General features: G+C 46.3%; 3 protein-coding genes and 1 non-coding gene across 29 annotated transcripts; 1 reads left to right on the top strand and 3 right to left on the bottom strand.

Annotated features, from left to right (window-relative positions):
* Positions 1-1268: 1268 nt before the first annotated feature.
* Positions 1269-4921, bottom strand: LOC100304417 (uncharacterized). Its single transcript, NM_001165852.1, has 2 exons — positions 3410-4921; positions 1269-1719 (listed from the first exon to the last, which is right to left on the bottom strand). Exons 1-2 carry the CDS (start codon positions 4755-4757, stop codon positions 1646-1648), a joined length of 1422 nt encoding a protein of 473 aa, NP_001159324.1. The 5' UTR covers positions 4758-4921; the 3' UTR covers positions 1269-1645.
* A 2152-nt stretch (positions 4922-7073) lies between these two features.
* Positions 7074-13489, bottom strand: LOC100280311 (putative RING zinc finger domain superfamily protein). 26 transcript variants are annotated; one of them, XM_035967963.1, is made up of 9 exons: positions 13199-13483; positions 12817-13055; positions 12670-12716; positions 11317-11379; positions 11135-11234; positions 10682-11019; positions 10519-10588; positions 10186-10439; positions 7074-7166 (listed from the first exon to the last, which is right to left on the bottom strand). In XM_035967963.1, exons 2-8 carry the CDS (start codon positions 12946-12948, stop codon positions 10230-10232), a joined length of 960 nt encoding a protein of 319 aa, XP_035823856.1. In that variant the 5' UTR covers positions 12949-13055; positions 13199-13483; the 3' UTR covers positions 7074-7166; positions 10186-10229. The 26 variants fall into 26 exon arrangements, 24 of the variants coding, with proteins under 24 accessions (XP_035823856.1, XP_035823862.1, XP_035823865.1 ...); XM_035967969.1 differs by lacking the exon at positions 7074-7166 and adding an exon at positions 7316-7894 and having other exon boundaries at positions 10522-10588; XM_035967972.1 differs by lacking the exon at positions 7074-7166 and adding an exon at positions 7316-7894 and having other exon boundaries at positions 10522-10588; positions 12817-13023; positions 13199-13467.
* A 275-nt stretch (positions 13490-13764) lies between these two features.
* On the top strand, positions 13765-13836 carry TRNAC-GCA (transfer RNA cysteine (anticodon GCA)). The gene has a single exon. It is a non-coding gene; the product is annotated as a tRNA-Cys (tRNA).
* An 865-nt stretch (positions 13837-14701) lies between these two features.
* On the bottom strand, positions 14702-18780 carry LOC103625819 (calcium-dependent protein kinase 11). Its single transcript, XM_008646218.4, has 8 exons — positions 17764-18780; positions 16909-17052; positions 16655-16807; positions 16433-16548; positions 16190-16357; positions 15606-15830; positions 15400-15527; positions 14702-15278 (listed from the first exon to the last, which is right to left on the bottom strand). Exons 1-7 carry the CDS (start codon positions 18587-18589, stop codon positions 15405-15407), a joined length of 1755 nt encoding a protein of 584 aa, XP_008644440.1. The 5' UTR covers positions 18590-18780; the 3' UTR covers positions 14702-15278; positions 15400-15404.
* Positions 18781-24543: the final 5763 nt, after the last annotated feature.

Genomic DNA, 24543 nt, shown 5'->3' with positions numbered 1-24543 from the left:
ACGGTCACGGCACTGCCGGAGTTGGCGGCGACAAACGTTGCATGGTCCTGACGGAATTCTGCGGTGGTCATGTTGCCGGGTTAGCCGTTCCTGAGACTTCCCAGGCCGTACAAACCTGTGGTCCCTCCGTCAAACCCGGATGCTACCGTTAGCGTGCGTCGCCCGACTCCGACGCTACAGCTACAGTCTTCGGCAATAACTCGGGTTGGGTTTACAGCAAGGTTAACCGTACCTATAGATGGCCATTTGGCACTAACACGATGGGCCGGCCCAGGCACGACACGAAAAAGCACAGTCCAGGCACGATCCGGTCCGGTTAGTATAGTGTCAGTGCCTGACACGGCACGGCTATAGTGCCGTGCCTGGGCCACTATCTCGACCCGTAGTGCTGGCACGGGCACGACACGGTTACATTTTTTATTTTAAAAATAATAGTTTACATATATTAAGTATAAGAATTCAACATATAACATAATAAAACTATATTTGCACTGGTTAGATGGATGCGTTTAAACCTCTTATGCACTAGGTTGTGAGTTCAAAACCCCAAAACTGCACATTTTTTTTGCTAAATTATGCAATATAATCAGATGAGCCATATTGCCACCGGGCCGGCCCGGCACGACTAGCAGGCTGACGGGCCGTGCCTGGCCCGCGGCAGCGACACGCCGGCCCATCTGGCACGGCACGATTCGGTAGCCGGGCCTGGCGGGCCGTGCCGGGCCGGCCCGTTTGGCCATCTATAACCATACCATCTGCTATTATTTCTGCCTGTTGTTTAGGGATAGCCTATTCTCACTGTCAAAAGCTTTCCAGCCTGTTCAGCTATCATTGTAATTCATAAAGACAAAATACTATAGAAATCACATCTAAATTAAACTCACAGCGAACATGATACTATAGAAGTCACATCTAAATTAAACTCGCAGCAAACATGGCGTTCCTTTTGAGTTATAGTTGTTCGCCACTAGTATACTACAGTCATGCAAAGCCATCAGGGATTAGCTGTCTCCTGCTTCATCAATACTATACTAGCACCAGCAGCTTCTGAGTTGGAGCATCTCTGGTTTATATGTAGAGTTTATCATTCTCCTCCAATAAATCTAAAGTAGGAATTCACCTGATTGTATTTATGATATAAAAAAAAACTAGATCCTCCTGAAGATTCCTCAATCCCCACTGCCCGGACTGTTGCATTCTTGACAAAGAAAGAGAGAGAGAGAGAGAGAGAGTATATATGTATAATAAAATGAAGGGAAATGTATAATAGGGAAGGTTGTGTGTTTACCCGATATTTCTCATTGTCAAAACGGGAACACAAGCAAAGCAAAGAAAGACAGAAGAAAACAAAACATCTTTTTTAATCCCTTCCTATACACAGACGACGACCCTGGGCTTCTTCATGTATGGACAATTTCTTTCGCTGCCTTTTCTCTCTTTTTTTCCCCCTGGACACACCGACAGCCCACCGAGTTTACAGCCACATCCCCCACCCACCTGACCTGATTCATCATTATTCTCAATAATAAACAAAAAAAAGAAAGAAACCAAGTAATAATGTGGACGGCTCCCTCTGCCTCTCCAGGGCAGCCCCAGCCCACCAGTTCAGTTCGTTCGTCTTTCGGTATCACAGCCCCTTCTCCGTCTACTGGCAGCTTGCGAATCGCGACCGCTGACCGAAGAGCCCAGCCACTTGGCACGTCGCTTCCAGCAGCTTGCCTGCAGCGTGTTTCGTTGGGGAACAAAAGCGTAAGACTAACTGCACAATTAAGATAAATCATGACACCGACATGGCGCCGAACAGAGGCAAGGAATGCTTGGGTAGAAAGTAACAAGAATAAACGCTAGATTATGCCGCCACAGATTGCCTGTCAAATCAGCAGGACGGCACCCGATGCCGTGTAAATATTTTAGGCGAAAGAAAGCTCGCAGATTTTTTTTTATAAAAAAAACATGTATGTAAACCAAAACGAAAAGGCTGATTCACTAGTGAATGATGAAGATGAGATGCACCAAAGAATGCCATTGAGAAAAAATCTCCCTGATCAGGAAAGCATTGGAGAGGATTAATATGGATTAGAGGATTTTAACTTATTAGGGATTGAAACGCCCTCAATCTCCCTCAATCCATATGGATTGGGGTAGAACCGAACAAGCCCCAACTGGGCCTGCCTAATGAGTTTTAGGTCCCTGCCCTTCAGACAGTGTCCTAGAAGGTTTCGGTATTATTCCGGACCCCAAGTGCCCAGCCTCGGGTAGCCATCTGATTTCACAACAATTTAACCAAGGCCTACAAAAGGTTTAAGGGTCTGGATTGAAGTGAGCTGTCCAATTCAACTTAGGCTTGTTCGGTTTCATCAGAATCCATATGGATTTGAAGGGATTGGGTGGGTTCCAATCCATAGCAAGTCAAAATGCTTCATTTTTTTTTTCCAATCCCTTCCAATATTGCCGTAAGGCATAGGAAAAACCGAACAAGGCATGGCATGCTTTTGAGGTTTTCCCTCTCTAGCACAGTGCAGATTTTTGTTTCTGCTCATCTATCAGTTTCTGCAGTTTGTAATACTACCAACGATTGCTATTTTCCCCTACAAGGCACACATTTCGGCCTAGCCCTACCTCTACCCATAACCAATACCACTCGACCTAAACTATGAAAACAAGGACAGCAAGGACGTGACTAAGGCTTCGGCATGAGACGTCCACCTAAACTATGAAAAAGAAGAAATTGTTGCTCATGGGTCATGGGTTAAAGGACAGTGTTGGCTTGCAGTCCCAGGAACGGTATCAGCCATCAAAGAGATGTTCATGAAGACAACCAGCCACCAGCATATGCTCAACTACCACTTGCTTCACTTCACCTCCATGTTTTCACGATGGCCTCACGTTGGCCAATACTGAGGTTGAGCATCTGCCACACATCGTTTAAAAAACCTACGGAAACTACAGTAGTTTTAGTTCAGTGATGGTAGAAAATGTCCAGACGGGCACCGACAGGCCCATATGCCTTCCTCCAAATCCAATACGGCCATGTCAATAGGACAGTAATAAGGAAACCGAACTGCTGTTTCTATTTTATGCCAACGCGTTCGTCTTTATTCTACTACCCAGGACTCATCACCCACCAACACCAACTGATAAATAAATTATTAAATCCTGGACGCTAGGATGGGAACCCTCACCGGCAACATTCTGACCACTAGATGAACTTGCATTGATTGATGCTAGCGATTAGTTGTGAAATTAATCTACACACCTCCCCAATCTTCTTCTTTTTTTGATGTAAATTTCGGTGCTATTATTGAAAAAAAGGACAATGCGGTGGTGGGATACTTTTGAGCAATCTGTAATGGTACGAGTAGGACACAAAGGAGCAAAGGTCCAGATCTGAAGGTAGGTAGGTACTAACCTCGCCGGAGCTTGATCTTCTTCTTGTGGGTGACGATGGCGGGAGGCTTCCTGTTGGGGTCGGCGGTCTGCGTGGCCTTGGCGTCGTCCGGCGCGAAGAGCACGGCGTCGATGCCCTGCACGGAGATCCTGCCGTCGGTGTAGATGTCCGGGTCGAAGAGGTAGGCGGAGCCCTCGCCCTGGCCGAACTTGACGGAGCCGTCGGCCTCCCGCGCGACGACCTTGTGCGGCAGGCGCAGGGTGTCGTAGCGCACCTTGCCGAAGCGGCGCACGGCGTTGTACATGGACTCCTCGGTCTGGTACTCGGGGATCATGTGGTAGTAGAGGATGTTCTCGGGCGACCCGGGCTCGCTGAGCTGGTCCGTGGTGAGGCGCGCCATGGCCTCGTCGTTGGGGGCGAGCACGGTGAGCACGTAGCCCTCGGAGACGAGGCGGCCCATCTCGGTGGCGAGGGAGGTGAGGTTGACGAGGATGTCGGCCAGCTCGTTGTAGCCGCCGTAGAGGAGCAGCGTCTGGATGAAGTCCTTCACCTGGCTGTGCCCGTCGAAGTGGTGCTTCCCGGAGCCCGGGCCGGGCGCCGGCGCGGGGGCGATGGAGGGCCCGGGCGCCATGGCGTCCCAGACGGGGAGCACGGGCGGCGCGCCGGGGGGAACCGGCGGCGCGGGCTTCTTGAGGCGGTGCGTCCTGGGGTCGACCTCGGGCGCGCCCGTGGGCAGCACGGCCGAGATCGCCGCGAGGCTGCGGCGCCGGTTGAAGTCCTCCTGCACGGAGCGCGGGACCAGGAGGCGCTCGATGCCGTGGATGACGCCGTCGGGCCGGAGCACGGCGTCCGGGCGCGTGACGGCGGCGTGGCCGACGCGCATGCCGCCGGCGCCGGCCGAGGCGAGCTCGACGTCCTCGCCGGAGAGCGTGGGGTGCGGGGCCGCGGGCCACGAGCCGGAGGGCAGGCGCGAGGGCAGGACGTGGTAGAGCAGCAGCGCCTGCAGCGACCTGAGGTTGCGCGGCTCCAGCAGGAAGCGCTTGAACTCCGGGTCCAGGTCCCGCTCCAGCGCCTCGTTCCGCGGCGCGAAGATGGTGACGTTGTGCTTCCCGACGGCGTCCTCCAGCGTCTGCAGGAGCAGCGCCTTCTCCACCAGCTCCGCAAGCTCGGTGTAGTGCGAGTCGAGCAGCGCGACCAGCACGGAGTTGGAGTTGACCCCGACCGCCGCGCCGGCGCCGGCGCCGGAGCCGGAGCCGGAGCCGGCGGCGGGCAATGTGGGTTCCTGCGGAGCCGTCTCCTCGGTCACCGCCCCCGTTCCAGCCAGCAGCAGGAGGAACAAGACGACGGCGCCGTTCACCGGCGCGCCCATGGCTGCCTGCGCTGCGCGCGCGGCCTCTGCTCCCGGCGGACTGCTCTGCCGCCGCCGCCGCCGCCGCTGCTCCGTGGCGCGTGTTGCGCTGCCCTCCCCAGGCTCTATAGCCCTCTCGTTCCCAGCAAGGTCGATTTGTTGGCTGGGGAGTGGGGAAGATAGCGAGAGAATGGAGGAAGGAGAGGATAGTAGGCTGCTATGGAGGTGGGTGGTGTGAGCCTTTCTTTTGGGTGCGTTTTTTCCACTTTGTATGTAGAGAGAGAGAGAGAGAGAGAGAGAGAGAGAGAGAGAGAAAGCAGAGTGAGGTGTGTGTGAGAGAGCTTGCTTATAAGCGAAGAGAGAGAGAGACAGAGAGGTGGGGGGAAGCACAGCCAAAGCCGCCGACGGAAGGAGGGAGAGAGACGTGAGACGCGGTGTGGTGGGTGGGGCCGCGTGGGCGGGCAGTGCGAGGGCACAGGCTGGCATCTGCTGAACCGCGGAGGCTAGTGTCGGTGTGCGCAACCGCAGCAGCGCACACAAGGTTCGCGACGCAATGTTCAGGGCGGGGGCGTGTCCGTGCCTCGATGCGTGCGACGAGACGAGGCGGGGGCGGAGCACGCTAGTACTCATTTCGATCGGCATACGTGTGAGATTTTTTGGGCTGAAAAGCCTGCGGTCAAAAGTATAATCGCAGCTTGTGCTACGTATTTACACGCCAAGTACCGTGACAGTATGAGTCTACCAGTTCTTAGTACATGCTGAGACAGTTCACCCTGCTTGCTGGTCTAAAAAAACGGAGTCGGTTTGCTTTTTGCTTTGGTGGCCAATCCGTCGGCGCTGCGACTTGGGGCCGGGGGCGGGGGGCCAAAAGAAGACGACGACCGATCAAGCGATCGAGTGCGTTCCGATTCCTCTCGTGAGAAAACAAACGCGTTTGGGTAAGGTGCAGCGTGGCAGCAAGAGCTTCTTTTCCTTGCTAGAGTATGATATCATCATCATCATGTTTTGTTATTGTTGAGGTCAGACAAGACTACTGGAAGAGCCTTGGCTGCGGCATGTGCATTGCGTTTCGCCACGGAGCAAGTAATTGATAAGACGCCCTAACTACTGCTGGCCACTCTCTCTCTCTCTCCCTCTGCAACTACTGTTACTATAGTGTATGCTTTGGCCTCGTTTACCTGCGCCAAGTTGCGATAGCAACAAGTCAACGAGGAATGAGGCGCAAGATCAGGATCAGGCCAGAGCCGCAGACCGGCGATGCGCTATCATCAACTTGGGTTTAATACGTACAGAATTCTACTATTTTTACGATATTTTTTATCTTTATAAATTATAGCGGCATAACTTCGCCCATTTGACTATTTTTTTAACGGACCACGCACGCTAGAGCTCCATTGGTTCACAGCCCAGCAGACTCTTCACCGACCACCAAACACCAACACCGACATGCCTGACGCCTTGCTTGTGCAGTGTAGGTAGCTGTACTGTACCGCCTAGCGCGTACAGAGAAGCAAGCAACAGTCGAGGACTAGCTGCTCACCACCAAACCTACTAGTAGCATCGAACGGAGGGAGGAGGGATGGCGAGGAAGAGGCCGGGTCGTTTCGTTGCGGGCCGGGGGTCGTGTCCATCCGCCGCCGTTGGCATCTCGCGGCACGACGGGCCACGGACTCCCTCCATCTAGGGCTGGAAAAAAAGCTCGAGGCTCGCGAGCCGGCTCGGGCTCGATCAGGCTCGGCTCGGCTCGGTGAGGCTCGCGAGCCTAAACGAGCCCGAGCCGAGCCTAATTCTGCGGCTCGCTACACTAACGAGCCGAGCCGAGCCGGCTCGGTGAGGCTCGCGAGCCGGCTCGAGGCTCGGTCCAAACTACTGCTTACTCGAATCTCCGTTGACCAGTGTGTAATTGTGCTGTTTTGGTCACAACTCACAAGGAACTAGAGTGCAGGGACATAATTTTTTATTACATGGAACATATTGTGCTTCAAATTTGAGCTAATGACTATAATTAATGTTGTTGAGTACTTGAGTGTACAGGCTCGCGAGCCGAGCCGAGCCGGCTCGCGAGCCTATATCGAGCCGAGCCGAGCCTCATTACCGAGCTCGGTAAATGACCGAGCCGAGCCTGGCAGGCTCGGCTCGGCTCATTTCCAGCCCTACCTCCATCCACGTCTCCTTCCGCGCGCAGGCCGTGTCGTCCTCGTGTCTGTCACGCTCGCTACTAACCGCGCTGGCTGTGTTGCGGATTGTCACTGGCGGCGCACCTTTGCGCGCTGTCTGGCTCCATCCCTATACACATTGCCCCGTCTCTGGCGCTTGCACGTGCTCTTCTACTACTTGCCTGCTTCGAGGAATTCGAGATGGGCTGGCCACGTGACAAGGCCGTTTTGCCTCCGTGCCGTCAAACCTCTGCTTCATCTAGCCTTGCATGCTCTAAGCGCACGTTGAGAAAGCTCTATCATTAGATCCACCAAAATTAGGCATAATTTTTTTTTTAAAGTTGAACATCTCTAACTCTATCAGCTACACCGTTGGACCTCCTTCGTTAAATAATTCCATACACTCATCTTAGAATCAATAAATTGATGGAGCACTCCAACTACATATAAGTTTAATGTAGTATATAAAAGTTATCTACCATATAAGGGGGTGTTTGGTTACACCCCGCTAAAATTTAGCCTCTGTCCCATCAAATGTTTGAACCTCCGTTCCGGGTATTAAATGTAGTCGGATTATAAAACTAATTTGTCAGCCGAAGATTAAAAGACGAGACGAATCTAGTCCAGTTGGTTGGATCTATATTTCATACTCCTATTTAAAAGTCAAACGCTTGATGTGACCCGGGCTAAACTTTAGCAGAAGCAACCAAACACCCCTTAACTCTACAAAGAAAAATTGGTTTCTTCTTTCTTTTCTAGTGCTTCTTTCTCGTCGTGATACAACTATGACTGTCAGTCACGCTCGCGCAGCCTCCAATTTGCCTAGTCGGGGGCAGCCATTCTCATCAAGCCCTCCATGTTTGTTTACTGATGGCAATGCGGAATTCTTGTGGGGAATAGCTCCATATCCTCGTCCACACGACGAAAAATCTCGACGAAAATTCCAACGAACAATTGTGGTGGGCATTTCTTCCCCATCACTATTTCTCGCGGGGATACATCCTTTGTTATTAATGTAAAAATTATCACTTATACATATTGTTAGATGTAAGAAATTATTATGCTTACATCAAAATGAACACATTTGTATAATGAGTGATTTCTTGACAAGTTAATTATTTATTTTTATCATTAAGTAGTACATGAAAACATCGTCACGTACAAGTTTAACGGGTCCTCATGGAGAACGGGGATGGAGAATGCTTCCCGTCCCTGTTTACCGGGAAATTTTTTCCCTGTTTACATCCCTATGAGGAGAATATTCTACATCCCCGTTCTCTAATAGAGGAATTCCTCACGGAGAATCGAGGATCGGGGCCCATTGTTATCTCTATCCATAGCCAGATAACGTTTACGGGCCAGTTTTGAAACTTAAATTCTCTTGTAGTCCCTGTCTTTTTTTTCCCGGGATGAGTAATCCATGGGATACCAATTGAATTATACATTTAGTTCTTCATGTGAGGTTTTCTTCCTTGAGTTTGACTCCTCTTGGTTACAAACTACCCCTTAAAGGTTTGTTCGGTTAAAGGTGGATTGAGAGTGATAAAATCTCTTCTTATTTAAAATTGAATAGAATGGGATTGAATCCCCTCAATCTTCTCTAATCCATATGCAACCGAACATGCTCTAAAGAGATTCTCTCTTTGGACCCTCACAACTCTCACCCACATAGGATTCAAATCCATTCTAAATCACATACGATATCTAAGAACATGCATAAAGGTGGATAAGAGACCACCAAAACCAAGTGAAAAATGACAGCTCGAAGGTCATAGTGCATGACTGATTATTGATCTTATATTTTTTTCTTTACATTTATTTAGATTAATCAATGAGTAGTAAAAGGATGTAGGATATTATGCACAATATGATCCGAACGTCTCTAAATTGTCTAGTGTAGTTTCTGATCATGCTCATGTTCAACACACCACTCGTCTACGCTCCTGCTCTCTCTACTGACTTTCTTCTTTTTGACACTTTACGTACCTCGTTGACCGTCTACAATGACAAAGGTGGTTAAGAAATAGATTGAGTATAATCTCTAAAGATGACATGAGTTTTTGTTGGAGGCTTTGTGGGCTCGTCGCATCTCTAGACATGGAGCTATCAAAATTACTCCTTTTGAGCTAGTTTATGCGCAAGGGACCGATTATTTGTCAAAAATGGATTTGGAGACATACAAACTTGCAAAGAAAAATGATTTATTTGTGTTATGTAACATGATATGATGATGGATAATATGGACGAGGTGACTGACAAGACAATACAAACTTTGAAGTATAGTGAGAAGGATAAAGCTAGAGTTGGTGGACCTTATAACAAGGTGGTGGAAAGCAAATTTTTCCAAGTTAGGCCTTTTTCGGTTATTCCTACAATACATGGATTGAATGGGATTGGAAAAAATTTAGAACAACTTTGACTTGCTTGGGATTTAAACCCACCAAATCCCACTCAATCCACATGGATTGAGAGCTAACCGAACAAGCCCTTAGGAATTTAATCAAGACTATTGTACCTTTTAGGATGAAGAGCATCAAGTTAACAAGAAAGACCTACTAAAAGTGACCAAGGTGGTTTTCAAAAATTCATATATGCTAGAGAAGTTGCAAGGTGATTGTCTTCCTAAAGTGCTCCTCAAACAATAGCTGCTCCTAAAAAAAAGTAAGGTATGAAATGTTGATAATGTGACACAAAAAACTGATATATAGAGAGAAATTTATTCTCACCCAATCCACATGGATTGAGAGCTAACCGAACAAGCCCTTAGGAATTTAATCAAGACTATTGTACCTTTTAGGATGAAGAGCATCAAGTTAACAAGTGGTCATCAAGCTGGAAAGACCTACTAAAAGTGACTAAGGTGGTTTTCAAAAATTCATATATGCTAGAGAAGTTGCAAGGTGATTGTCTTCCTAAAGTGCTCCTCAAACAATAGCTGCTCCTAAAAAAAGTAAGGTATGAAATGTTGATAATGTGACACAAAAAACTGATATATAGAGAGAAATTTAGAGTCAACTATTGCGAATAGCCTCTGGGGGACCGTGGCCATGAAGCATCGCCGGATCTCAGGTGCTCTCAACTCTGACCCTTTGGACTTGAAGAAAACTAAAGTTCCTAGTATTTAGCAGCAGCAGTCAGAGAAACTACCGCGCCATTTCGGCGACAATGGAATTGCTTCCAAACAATTACACAAAAACTCAGATCCGTAGGCCAGTCAACAGTGACAGTACGCCACCAGAAAAAAAACAAAACACTGAATTTAAGGCTTTCATTAGCACAGCATGAGCACATACCTTAATCTTTACATTTGCATCGGTCCTTTCAAGTGCAGAGTGTTTCACTGAGAACCAGATCTTGATGCAGAGGTAGGAGAAGGCCCCGCTCCCGTCCCGTCCCTTGCATCGTGCCATTCCATCATGCGAGACACCGCAGCAATCCCCGCGTTGACCTCCCTCCTCACCTCAGAACCAAGATCCAGTAAAGAGTTGCTCCGAGAAAACCACCTCTCCCTCCATCCACTTGCACTTTGATTATGAAATCCCTGTACCTGCCATTGTCAAGAATGCCCACAGGTAAGACGCGTGTCTGTGCTCCATTTGTCAGGAGTTCTGTTTGTCGAGAGTTACTGCCATTGATTGTAAAGCGGATGGTCCAGTTCCGTCTTGATCCACAGGTGTAGATTCGATCCCAGAAATCCTGACAGGCCATAGTAGACGCTAAGCACGGGCATTCGATGATAGTGAAGAGAAGTGCACAAGGATAGCATCATACATACGATGTCGGAAATACCTATTGTTTGATCTACCAGTACTATCAGCAGGAGTAGAACAACGGAGAGATGGACTGGAAGCATCCGCTAACCCTCGAGTGCGTTCTTGTTCAACAAGTGTACGTAAAGGGCGGCCAGAAGCTACAGCAGATGCTTGTTCGTAGTCCCCTTCTTGACCTGAGATTGTGCGCTCGTCTGCTGAGAGCACCAGAAACTGTGGGTGGCTACTTGCTTCTGATCTGCTCTGGTGCCCATCTCTTCTATTATGATGACGGTGTGACCTACGCACTGCAGCTGCGGCAGCCAAGTGCTGAATAATGCGTTCTTCAAGTTCTGCATCATCTGCACCTACAGGGATCTGGAAATACAAATGGCGATATTAACAGAAGTACATGTGTTGAAAGTACATCCAGAGCAGAAAGGAGAATGTTATTGGAAAAGTTCCCCAAACATGCATGAAGAAACATGCCCACCTCAAAATCACCCAGCATTTGATGGTGGAAAACAGCAGTATTACGTGAAGGATTAGCTCGGATGTTCCTCTCTTGTTCAACAGCCTCTAGTAGCTCTTGGCTGCAGAGTGTCGCAAGAATAAGTGAGAACCAGCAATTCAGTCCCTTAGGAGTTAAGACAGAGTAGAGGTTGCAATTTTCACCTCATAGGATCTTTCATGCTGATATGCTGCCAACACATGGGGCACTGGGAGCTTCTCTGGCACCTAAATTATTACATGAATTATAATATACACCTATTGACAAGCACATGAAATGGAAACTGTAAACATGGTGAACAAAAGTACTTCCTCTGTTGCAAATTGTAAGTCGTTTTAGCTTTGTCCTAACTCAAACTTCTCTAGCTTTAACCAAGTTTATTGAAAATACACGAACATCTACAACATTATGCTAGATACTTTTAGAGACACCATAAAATATATTTTGACGGTGCATTGTTTAATATCATAGATGTAAATATATTTTTCTACAAACTTGTCAAAGTTAGGCAACTTTGACTTAGAACAATACTAAAACGACTTAAAATTTGAAAGAGGGAGTAGTGGTTTCGGTAAATGTTTGATTGATATTTCTTTCAATGCATGCACCACAGATTGTTACATGTTTTATTTTTTTCTTGCATTGTTGATTGACCCACAGGATGTTACTTTCTGTCTTACTCCAGTATCAGAAACCACACACTCAACTTAGCTCAACTTCATTTTAAATGAAAACTACAGCAAAAAATCCCTATAAATCTGTGACACCATAACAAGCCATTAAATAAAACCGGTGTGACCAGACATTAACCTCATGAGCTCACTATAGACGAATACTCATGCTAAGAACTTCTCCAACAAAACTAAGATTATGGCACGCAGGACACAAACTCTAAGTTAGTAATACGCTAAGAACTACAGAAGGACTTCCGGCAGGACAGTTGTTCATTCAACTACTTCTAAGCTATCATAGGCACTAGCGGTAGGGCTGTTGGTTGAGGTCAAGGCAAAACCCTGGACGGCGACTCTTGCGGGTGTCATTTGCTTTTTGGAGGCATCCATCCCGCTCTACTCTGCTAGCTTCCTTTGGATGAAGACTCTGCCTATCCATGGACCGGCAACAATAGCATCATTGGTGTCGTGTCCTGGTTGGCAAGGAGAACTTTATAGACTTCGCCTTTTCTACTTTCTAGCCAGTTTTCGACTTGGAGGTAATTTGGTGCTTGGACGATGCTTCGTCTTATAGCTTGAGACACGATTAAGGTTCGTCGATTTTCTGTCGAAGCTTGTGGCAACAATAGCGTTTCGTAACTCCAGACTCCAGTTGTTAGTAGTTGTACTTGTACCTAGTACTGTAGAAAGGATGTAGTTTGTAATTATTGGTTGTATAGTTTTCTGAGTTTGTTTTGTTCCTCATAAAGTAGGTTAGTTCTCTTCTGATCTTAAAAATATAATTAGCATGCAAAAAAAAGGTAGCGCGTAGGTGTTCTAAAAGAATAACGCATCAGGAGACGTTACCATTCAAGAATGCACTGAAGATGGTAGTCATGCTTGCACTTGGTCATCTGAAAACACACACATACACACCAGCACCAGCGAACAGGAAAGACCCGATAAGTGCATCGGTCAGAAGCAACCAAAGTATTTGGCGGCGGATGTGCGGACCGTGGAGGGGTTGCTGTCGCAGAAGGCGTCGAGGCAGATGCTGCAGGCGTCGTCGCAGGCGTCCTGCACGCCCCCCTCCACGAAGGCCGCCGCCGAGGACAGCTTGCTCTCCATCGTCGCCTTCTCGTCCATCTCCGCCGCGAGGTACCAGACAGGTTCGCCTAGCTCTCGTTCCGCACCCGTGTATCCTCACCTCCGTGCGATTTCCTACAGCCAAAGGCAAGCCAAGAGGGCGTCGACTGGAAACAACGCGTGCCATTCAATCCAAATCCTTCCGCTTCACGCAACAAATTTGGCCCGAAATGGCAACCAGCGCCGCAGAACTAAGCCAGCCCGGCCGCGGGAAACGGAACGGTTGGGAGGATCCGGGACGGGAGGGTACCTGATCCTGCTTGCCGGCCGGGAGGAGCGCCACCAAACGCCACGACAGCGATGGAATTCCTTGTGGGGATCGGGATCGCTCCACTCCGCCGCCGAAGCCGGACGCCGGACGTCGCGCTCGCGCCTGCGCCTGGACCAAGGGGGACGGGTGGGGTGATGGCGATAGGAGACGGTGACGGGGGATTAAACAATTCCCTCCGCCGCCGTGGCTCCCCCGCCTCCCCTTGAACCAATGACAGGTGGGGCTGGCCAATGCTGGGCTCGCCTTATCTAGTCATGCTAATGCAGGCAGTTTGCCAAAATTGAGAGGCGTGCGCACGGGTTCCACACATGAGGTGCGGGGCCCGCGTTTATTTCGCCGCCCTGTGAGGCTCATGTGACCAAGGTACTACGTCGTCGGTGATTGGCGGAGCACTACTATGCTATACTCCTACTGGGGCAAATTATTGTGTTGTGGGCCGCCGTCCGATACATGCCAGTATGCCACTATACAGGATCCGCGGGTTTGCGAAACTGTTCTGCGTACATTTGCTACTAATATTCTTATTTATGTTTGCTCACATCAAAGGGTCCATAGCTCAGTGGTAGAGCAATTGACTGCAGATCAATAGGTCACCGGTTCGAACCCGGTTGGGCCCTTTTTTTCGCATATCCCTTATTTTTGTATTTAGTTTTCTTTAATTTTGATTCCCTTTTTTTCGTATTAATTTCCTTCAACATCTGATTTTAGCCCCACGATGATATTTCGTATTTAGTTTTCTTCAAGCGTTAGTCTCCTCAAATTTTGATTTTAAACTTACGGCAATTTTCCCCTAAAAATGATTTAAACAAAGGTAGCATCACCCGGAGCTTGGCTGTCATTTTCAGGAATCATTACTAGGTATCTAAACGACGCCCATTTTTGCGCATATCCCTTATTTTTGTATTTAGTTTTCTTCAAGTTTTGATTCCCTTTTTTTCGTATTAGTTTCCTCCAACTTCTGATTCTAGCCCCACGATGATATTTCGTATTAAGTTTTCTTCAAATTTTGATTTTAGCCCCACGATTATTTAAAGAAACGTTAGTCTCCTCAAATTTTGATTTTAAACTTACGGAAATTTTCACCTAAAATGATTTAAACAAAGCTAGCAACACCCGGAGCTTGGCTGTCATTTTCAGGAATCATTACTTGGTATCTAAATGACGCCCCGCCGACGCACATACTACAAGCATACAAATATAGCAACATGTCACGTGTAAACTAAGTTTTCGTGCAACTAACAAAAGTCACAAAAAAATCAAAAATATTATAGATGTATGTCATTGTCTACTCTACCACTGTATAAAATTTTAAGCCTAAATTCGTCATAAAATTTTAAGATACAAAAGAGTAAAAATTATCTCAAAAATTTATTTTTTAAAATTTTGAATTTTATACGGTGCTAGAGTAAGAAGAAGAAAGACATCTATAAGAAGTATTGGTTTGCACATGATACGGTGCCTACAAATACAACCACATAGACATAGGACACAAAGCGGCTCCCGTAATCATTCACCATGTTTTGGTAACAAAGGAAAATCAACACAGAAGAATTGCTTCATTGGTCAGACTCCTACAACAATATAATCTTATATTCTTACAGGCACTAAGAACTACACCTATCCAACATGGACGAACATAACTGAAACATTAGTCTTGGAATGCAGACGCAGGATGGTTCACTCTCTTCCTGTCATTGATTCCCAATGGAAGAATAAAGGGGGCAGATAAAAGCAATCTCACCTACTCTCATGCTTGCTTAAATTACAGCGCAGATACACAGTCGGCTGGTTTCACTGCCACTACATGTAAACTAGAAAGGAGGGATATCAGAATATGACATGTTGAGCATGAGGACCCTATTGTTCATTCTGTGAGGTTGATGCGTTCCGGCAAAAGTTCACACTTCCTAGATTGCTTCAGCGACCCCGGATTTTGATAGGGCGTCATTGAATCTTGGTGACCAGTGTACTGGCATGGTACAAGCTTTTGGAGCTGTTGTTTGGTCCAAATTTCTTAGTTGCTGAATGCTACGTTTGCTATAACGGGAAACATCTGCTCCTGTAAAACAATACAAACAGTAAATAGAACAAACTAACTGCAATAGCAATAATCAATCAGATACCAATGTTATCCAGAAACAAAATATCAAGATCAACTAGAGAAAACAAACATCTGTTACCTATTTTACCGAAGCTTAAGTGCATCTCCAAGACCGAAATTACCATTACTTTGGTATCCCTTTCTCCCCAGAGGATTATCTCCCTTCTGCATCATTGCAACAAACTCATTGTAGTCGATCCGTCCATCCTGCAAAAAATATGATGGATGAATTAGGAAGACTGATTTTACCAATCTTAACAGGAACAGTAAATCTGGCCAACTTACATTGTCCTGATCGATGTCCCCGATAATATCCTCAAGTCGGGTATCCCCTATACCAAACTCCTCACATGCCTTTTGGAGCTCATCTTGAGTTATGTAACCGCTGCCGTCTTTGTCAAAGTATGAGAAAGCAGCAAAGAGCTTATCCTCCTTCTCAACTTTGTTTATATGCAAAGTTGCAGCAATGAACTCCCCATAATCAATTGTGCCACTATTGTCGATATCCGCCTGGTATTTTCATGAAATGTGCTTCAACTGAGTTGCAGTCCATAAAGTGGAATGATGGTCATCAGAAAATTAATTTATCATTATTGTTTCAATAAACTTCCAAAATAAACCTCATATACTTGGTAACACGGTTAATCTTTTCTCATAATGTGGTGTTTTCTTTGTTCACCAAAACATCAGACAGTGTTGTTCAAAAGTATGCAAGGTTAGAAAAAAATAATGGTCTTATTCTTAACATTCGTTCATGGTTAATATTTTGTAAATGAGACTTGGTGACAACAAAGTGGTCTGCCCACTAAAGTTCAAAAAAAATGTACAGGATGGGAACGGATATGGGGTGGTCATCTTGGAATACTTACTGCTTCCATCAGAGCATTGATTTCTGAGTCCATCAAATTAGCGCCAACTCTCTGCAAGCCAGTTTTTAGTTCCTCCAATGTGATATGGCCACTGTTGTCAGTGTCAATCATTTTGAACATTTCTTTTAATCCTGCAATTTCTTCCTCAGATAAACTCTCAGCAATAACCTACAAGCACAAAGAAAATGAACCACGAATAGCATCGGTATAATGCAGAGATAGACCATTGGTATCAATACTTACCCTCAGGGCCATTTTCTTCAGTTTATTCATTGCAGAAAATTGTTTCAACCGGCTTAGAACAGCAGAATCAAGAGGCTTGTCAGGAGCAACACCATCAACACAAACCCAAGGGTGACCTAGGAAAACCCAGGTCAATCACTGTAACCAATTTGGTTGAAATGTGCTTACATAAATTAGGAAAGAATTGTTACTTAAGCTGGTACATGCATCCATTCTACTCACATAAGGCTTCATGGGCAGTTAATCTCTTCTTTGGGTCACGAATAAGCATTTTCCTGACCAAATCCTTTGCACTCTCTGAGATGCTAGGCCAGGGCTCCGACGAAAAGTCCAGGTCACCTCTCAAAACTTGTTCAAATATTCCTTGTTCACTTTCTGCCTCAAAAATCAATAGATAAATCGATTTAGTGCCATTTGTCAATGTCATATAAAATTGCTATGCAATATTTCACTGAAACGACTACATATAACCTCACCATCCCAGAAAGGAGGGACTCCACTCAACAGGATATATATTATGACACCAGCGCTCCAGACATCAACCTCACGGCCATAGTATTTTAGCAGAACCTCAGGTGCAACATAATATGGGCTTCCAACGACATCTGTAAACATCTCGCCTGCACAAACAATTATCTTAGTCCAAATAGCATCAGAAGAATACTATTTAGGAATTAGGACTGCATGTGGTAAAAAGAATGTGATAGCATTCATATGGTTGGGTTCCACCAACTCATATTTCCCTAAAAAGCAGACATAATCTACTGCATATTTTTATATGTAGGATTTGTCCTGAACATAGCATCCTGGTGTTAAATCACCTATCAATGTGTAAATGGATCTGTTCTGAATTTCTAAGCCATGAGTGTGGCTGAATGGGATTGAAGATAAGAACACAAGCAAACCTTATTAGGAACTTCATAAGTTTTAATGGGGGTGCTTATCAAATGCAAATTATAGTAGTATTATAATGGAATTGAAGAAAATAAAACAAGTGCTGATTACTTGCTCAATGTAGTTCAGCGGCATAAGTTATCTCAGTACGTTGATTGGTAAAAGCGATGTAACCACTGTGTGAAGTACACACACGCCCCCACTATGCTTGTAACAGTTGTCGATCTACATTTTGTTATGACCACATGGTGGCCTCTTGTGTGCACGACAACAGCAGTGCTATCCATCCATACGAAAATTCCCCCATTCTGTGACGACAGTTTGGCAAATTGGCACCTCAGTTATCAGCTCCACTGACAGACTCACATTACTATACTAAAATAACTTAATATATAATAAAACGGCATTGCTAGTCAAGCAATCGATGCCATATATACCTGGCTTGAAGAAGATGGACAGTCCAAAATCGATGGTCATCAGGGGCGAGTCCTCCTTTTGATTGACAAACAAGAAATTCTCCGGCTTAAGATCCCTGTGCATGACGCCGAGCGAGTGGCACGACTCGACGACGCCGACGATCACCCTGGCCAGCTGCGCGGCCGCCTTCTCGGAATAGTGCCCCCTCTTGATGATCCTGTCGAAGAGTTCCCCACCGGCGCAGAGCTCCATGACGAGCTGCACGGCGACGGCGTCCTCGTATGCGCCAACGATGGAGACGACGTTGGCATGACCCGCGAGGTGGTGCATGATCTGTATCTCGCGGCGCACGTCTTCGACATCCTCCTCCGTGATCAGCTTCCGTTTGGCAATGGACTTGCAGGCGAACTCCCGGCCGGTAGCCTTCTCGACGCACAGATAGGTGGTGCCGAATTGACCCTGCCCTAACTTCTTGCCAATGGTGTAGAGGTCCTTGAGCCGGGCCGTGTTAACGTCGCGCTTGAGTACAGAATCCGCGAGGAGGCCCGCGCTCTGGACGCGTTTGACCTTGGGCGCGGGCTGCTTCGCCGGAGTGTTGTCCTGCGCCTGCGCCTGTGGCTGGGAGGCGGGGGCCGGTGGCAGGTCGGTGGATCGGGATGAGTGGTGGGAGGAAGGCTTGGATTCCGGGATGGTGACGGGATCGGGCGCCTTGTCGGAGGCGGGCGAGGAGGGCGGCGGTAGGGCTGGGGCTGGCGTGGGATCGTCGCCGCGGGGCCGCCACAGGGTGACGTTGGCCAGGAAGCCGTTGCGGCCAGCGGCACTGGGGCCGACGCAGGTGTTGCCCATCGCCGCGGGGACGCTACACGGACGGCAGCGGCGGCGGCGGCGGCGGTGGCGGTGGCATTGGACGCGGGGGCGGCGAGGAGGCGTTTACCGGTTGGGTGGTTCAGGTTGGATCAACCGTACAAGCGGGGCGGAAGGGGAGGAACCGAGGAGGAGGAACCGACGAATGGAACGGAGCCGAAGTGCGTCCCGCCGTCCCGGGTAGCGGATTCGTGTGGGTCCGACTCGTATGGGGCCGTCTGTCAGCCAGCTTCGCGTTCCGGCGTTCGGATGCGAGTGAGTGACACCGCGGGATCATGCGGATCGGCGTCTTGGCCTTTTCGCGCCAAAACTAATGATGGCTCGCCGACTCGCCAGTCCAATTTCTTTTTTTTTAAAACCTCAAAAATTTTGTTCGCTAGAATGAAAATTCTTAGCAAATTAAAAAACGAGTTGAATCTACAAGTGGCACTTAAAATTGAAACAATCAAAAGTAATAAAAAATAAAAAAATATCTCTACTTTTTGTAATAATCTAATTGATTTAGACCCACCCTCATACAAAAAAAAAGTTGTTAATTCTTACAAAATGTAATGGTATTAATATGCTTAAAGCAGATGCATGGAACAATGAAGAATTATCAACTAAATAAGTGGCTCGTCTTACCACGGAGTGACTCAACAAAAATACAAAGCATAGTCAACCCAACCTTATCAAGATAAAAATATCAAATAAGTTTATATGGGAAAAACTGTGGTTTGTTATGTGGGCCACAACACACCATATGAGTGCAGGGTGGAGAATAGAGAAGAAAAAATCAAGGAAGCAAGATCTATAACACCTGCACTAACAAGGTGAAACAAGATAGCTACCACACCTTACATCTTGAAAAGGGAAGAAAAATAACAAGATATTGTCTATCAAGATAAATAAGCAAGGTAACATAAAAGGCACCAAATGAAATTTAATGCCAAATAAGATTATCTCAAATATGAAGAGCATTAAAAAGGTTTGAATCCCAAAATAAAAATATTCGATGGACTTCAGAGAATCTAGGGACTTAACAAAAGCAGGATGCAAATAATGGAGTGTGTCATATTAGATGGTGTCATTGCCAAGTTTAGATGCTCCCTGAGTGCCATGTCTGATGGGCTTGGGATGAAAACGAATAGAATCGGTTAGGATAATCTCTCTCCCATTTTTATTTTCACATTACCATCGAAATCAAGACTAGAGGGATGATGAAAATTAACCAAAACGGATGAATCGAAATCGGATGTACAAAGCGAGAACATCGTCGCATAGAGTATAAAATAAGGTAGTAATGTGATCAATTTAAACATCTCACCTAAACATATGGAAGCAATATATTATAATATACATATGACTACCAAACGAAATAATCAATTATATATTAGTTTGTTGCAATGTGATATACTTGTCTATGATTTATTCATTGTATTATCTAATACGAGACATTATATGCGGATTAAAACTAGAAATCCTGAATAAAAATGAGAAAAATCGAAAATGGTCATAAAAATACTGATATCTTTTCCATCCCATTTTGACACTTGCCAAAAACAAAAAATGTGAAATGGTAGGGATGTCCATAAGTACGAATTTGAACAAGTTAATATAGAAATTGGAGTGAAACAGAATGAAACATATCATGGACATTTTCACCCCTAGATAGGGGCATAGGGCATCCGGTGCCTCACTAGACATACCTGGTGCATCCTTACTAGGGCACCTAAAACCATGGTGCTCAACTAAAAGTTATGAACTAAAAACAGATCGAGGACATATCGGGTGCCATGTCCGGTGCCTTCCAACATGCCTGATGCACAATAAAAAATGTACCAAGAACACTTTCTCTTCCCTTTTCAAGCTAGCAAACTATCAAGTGTTTTACCAATCATGTAAGGGCCTAGTTAGCATTTTTCAAGTGTTTTTTTAAGAAAGCTTTTTGCTTGCTCTCACCTATGTCACATAGGCTTATATGCAATACATACGACTCCAACATCTAGTGGGACTAAATGACCAGATTGTCTAATTAGACTCCCCACTTAATAGTACGACCATCTATCCTAAATATGATAACATCAACTAATCATCAATGGTGGTGGCGAGGATGATGATGGCATATATTTGGAGAAATTTAGTCGGATTAGTGATTCTATCACCATTTCTCAATAGTTGTCTCTATAGTGTCAGGTGTGGGAGTAAGGTGGAGAATAGCTGAAAGGGAAATGTGCCCTTGGGCCATTTCTAAGTATTTTGGTGATTGAGTGCCAACACAAGTGCTTAAATGTGAGTTTATGCCCATGGATGAACAAAGTGCAAATCATGAGTAAAGGTATGTTTCTAAGCCTTAGTACATTGGTTTTGTGTACTAATATACTTGTCTAAGTGTTAGAAACAGAAAGAAGAAGAAACGAAGATAGGTGCAAAAAAAAGCTTGGATGTCTACAGCCAAGACTCAGCTCGGTCTGGCACACCGGACTGTCCGGTGGTGCACCGGACTGTCCGGTGGTGCACCGGACAGTGTCCGGTGCGCCAGGCTGACTCGGCGTGAAGTGGCCGCTCTCGGGAATTCACCGACGGCGTACGGCTAAAATTCACCGGACTGTCCGGTGTGCACCGGACTGTCCGGTGAGCCAACGGTCGGCCGCGGAATCTGCGCGCGACACGTGGCCGGGCCAACGGTCGGAAGGGGGCACCGGACTGTCCGGTGTGCACCGGACATGTCCGGTGCGCCAACGGCTCCTAGATCTGCAACGGTCGGCTGCACTGTTTAAGAAAAGAAATCGGGCACCGGACAGTGTCCGGTGTGCACCGGACTGTCCGGTGCACCCGACGACAGAAGGCAAGGATGGCCTTCCAGATTTGCTCTCAACGGCTCCTAGCTGCCTTGGGGCTATAAAAGGGACCCCTAGGCGCATGGAGGAGTCAACGAAGCAACCTTAGAGCATTCTTGATCATCCACACTCAGTCTTTGCACATTCGTTTGTCATTCTAAGTGATTCGAGCTCCGTTCTAGTGAGAACTTTGAGATAGTCTCTTGAGCACGATTCTTGGCCGTGTGTGTGCGCATTTTGCTGTGGATTTGTGTGTGTTGCTTCTCTCCCTTACTCCGTGCTTCTTTGTGAACTTCAAGTGTAAGGGTGAGAGACTCCAAGTTGTGGAGATTCCTCGCAAACGCGATAAGAAAAGAAAAGCATAACACTGTGGTATTCAAGTTGATCATTGGATCACTTGAGAGGAGTTGAGTGCAACTCTCGTCCGTTGGGACGCCACAACGTGGAGTAGGCAAGTTTTGTACTTGGCCGAACCACGGGATAAATAACTGTGCCTTCTCTGTGTTGAACTTCTTGTGATTACCATATTGTGCAAGATCTTCGCTCTAGCCACTTGGCATTAACTGTGCTAACGCTTAACAAGTTTTTGTGGCTATAAGATTGAATTTTACAGGATCACCTATTCACCCCCCCCCCTCTAGGTGCTCTCAATTGGTATCAGAGCCGTTCTCTTCAAGAAGGGACTAATCGCCCGAAGAGATGGATCCTAAGGGAAAGGGGATGGTGGTCGACAACAACGAGAAGGAGTCTATCTTCAACGAGCCGAAGAATGACAAGTCTACCGACTTGGGCTCAAGCCACAAGCGCAAAGATGGGAAGAAGAAGAAGACAAGGCGCATCAAGGAGATCGTCTACTACGACAGCGACGAATCCTCTTCTTCCCAAAGGGACGACGACAACGACTACAGGAAGACGGTCAATTCGAACTTTTCATTTGATTATTCTCGTATTCCACATAGTTCGAATTCGCATTTGCTTTCCATTCCTCTTGGCAAACCTCCACACTTTGATGGGGAGGACTACGGATTTTGGAGTCACAAAATGCGTAGTCATTTATTCTCTCTCCATCCAAGCATATGGGAGATTGTAGAGAATGGAATGAAATTTGATAGCTCGGATAGCCCTATGTTTATTAATGAACAGATTCATAAAAATGCACAAGCTACTACTGTGTTGCTAGTCTCTTTGTGCAGGGACGAGTACAACAAGGTGAGCGGCTTGGACAACGCCAAGCAGATCTGGGACACCCTCAAGATTTCTCATGAGGGAAATGACGTTACCTTGCTTACCAAAACGGAGTTGGTGGAGGGCGAGCTTGGACGGTTCGCGATGATAAGGGGCGAGGAGCCAACTCAAACATACAACCGGCTCAAGACCCTTATTAACAAAATAAGGAGCTACGGAAGCACGCGATGGACGGACCACGACGTCGTCCGACTAATGCTAAGGTCCTTTACCGTTCTTGATCCTCATTTGGTGAATAATATTCGTGAGAATCCCAGGTACACCAAAATGTCGCCCGAAGAAGTCCTAGGAAAATTCGTCAGCGGGCGAATGATGATCAAGGAGGCGAGGTACGTGGACGACGCCTTGAATGGACAAATCAACGAGCCGCAACCTCTTGCTCTCAAAGCCACAAGAAGCAAGGAGGCGCTACCTAGCAAGGTGGCACAAATTGAAGCGGTCGGACTTAATGATGAAGAGATGGCCCTCATCATCAAAAGATTCAAGACGGCGCTTAAGGGTCGCAAGGGACAGTCAAGCAAGACCAAAGCCAAGGGGAAGCGCTCATGCTTCAAATGCGGTAAGCTTGGTCATTTTATTGCTAACTGTCCCGACAATGATAGTGATCAGGACCAAGGGAATAAAAGGGAGAAGAAGAAGCATTACAAGAAGGGCAAGGGCGAGGCACATATCGGAAAGGAGTGGGATTCGGATTGCTCCTCCTCCGACTCCGACAATGAAGGACTCGCCGCCACCGCCTTCAACAAGTCATCTCTCTTCCCCAACGAGCGTCACACATGCCTGATGGCAAGAGAGAAGAAGGTGAGTACTCGAGACTCCACTTATGCTTCCTCTAGTGATAATGAGTCTAGTGATGATGATGACATAGACTATTCATGCTTATTCAAGGGCTTAGATAGATCTAAGATAGATAAGATAAATGAACTCATTGATGCATTGAATGAGAAGGATAAACTCTTAGAGAAACAAGAGGATTTATTGTATGAAGAGCATGATAAATTTGTAGAAGCTCAAAGATCTCATGCTCTAGAAGTTAAAAGAAATGAAATGCTTTCTTGTGAATTATCTTCTTGCCATGAGACAATTTCTAAATTAAGGAGCATTAATGATGATATGAATGCTAAGTTAGAAATAGCAAATAAATCTAATTCTTGTGTAGAACATGTTATGATTTGCACTAGGTGTAAAGATTTTGATATTGATGCTTGTAGTGAACATCTAGTTTCAATTTCCAAATTAAAAGATGAATTGGCTAGTCTTAATGCCCAACTTAAGACTAGCAAAAGTGATTTTGATAAGCTAAAATTTGCAAGGGATGCCTACACGATTGGTAGACACCCCTCAATTAAGGATGGACTTGGCTTCAAGAGAGAAACCAAGAACTTAACAAGCGATAAGGCTCCCATCTCTGCCAAGGAGAAAGGGAAGGCCCCTATGGCAAGTAGTACTAAAAGAAACCATGCATTTATGTATCATGATAGGAGACAAACTAGAAATGCTTATAGGAGTTGTAATGCTTATGATGATTTTGACTCCCATGCCATGTTTGTTTCTAGTTCTTCCTATATGCATGGTAGAAATATGTCTAGGAGAAATGCTATTCATCATGTGCCTAGAAAGAACATTATTCATGCTCCTAGGAAAGTAGTGAATGAACCTTCTACAATTTATTGTGCTTTAAATGCTTCCTTTGCTATTTGTAGAAAGGATAAGAAAATAGTTGCTAGGAGGTTAGGGGCAAAATGCAAGGGAGACAAAACTTGCATTTGGGTCCCTAAGGATATTTGCACTAACCTTGTAGGACCCAACATGAGTTGGGTACCTAAGACCCAAGCCTAAATTTGCCTTGCAGGTTTATGCATCCGGGGGTTC

This window comes from Zea mays, chromosome 5 (genome assembly GCF_902167145.1).
Source record: "Zea mays cultivar B73 chromosome 5, Zm-B73-REFERENCE-NAM-5.0, whole genome shotgun sequence".
Taxonomy (NCBI): domain Eukaryota; kingdom Viridiplantae; phylum Streptophyta; class Magnoliopsida; order Poales; family Poaceae; genus Zea; species Zea mays.
Note: the sequence above shows the minus strand (reverse complement) of the source record. Positions and strands in the feature narration are given on the sequence as shown.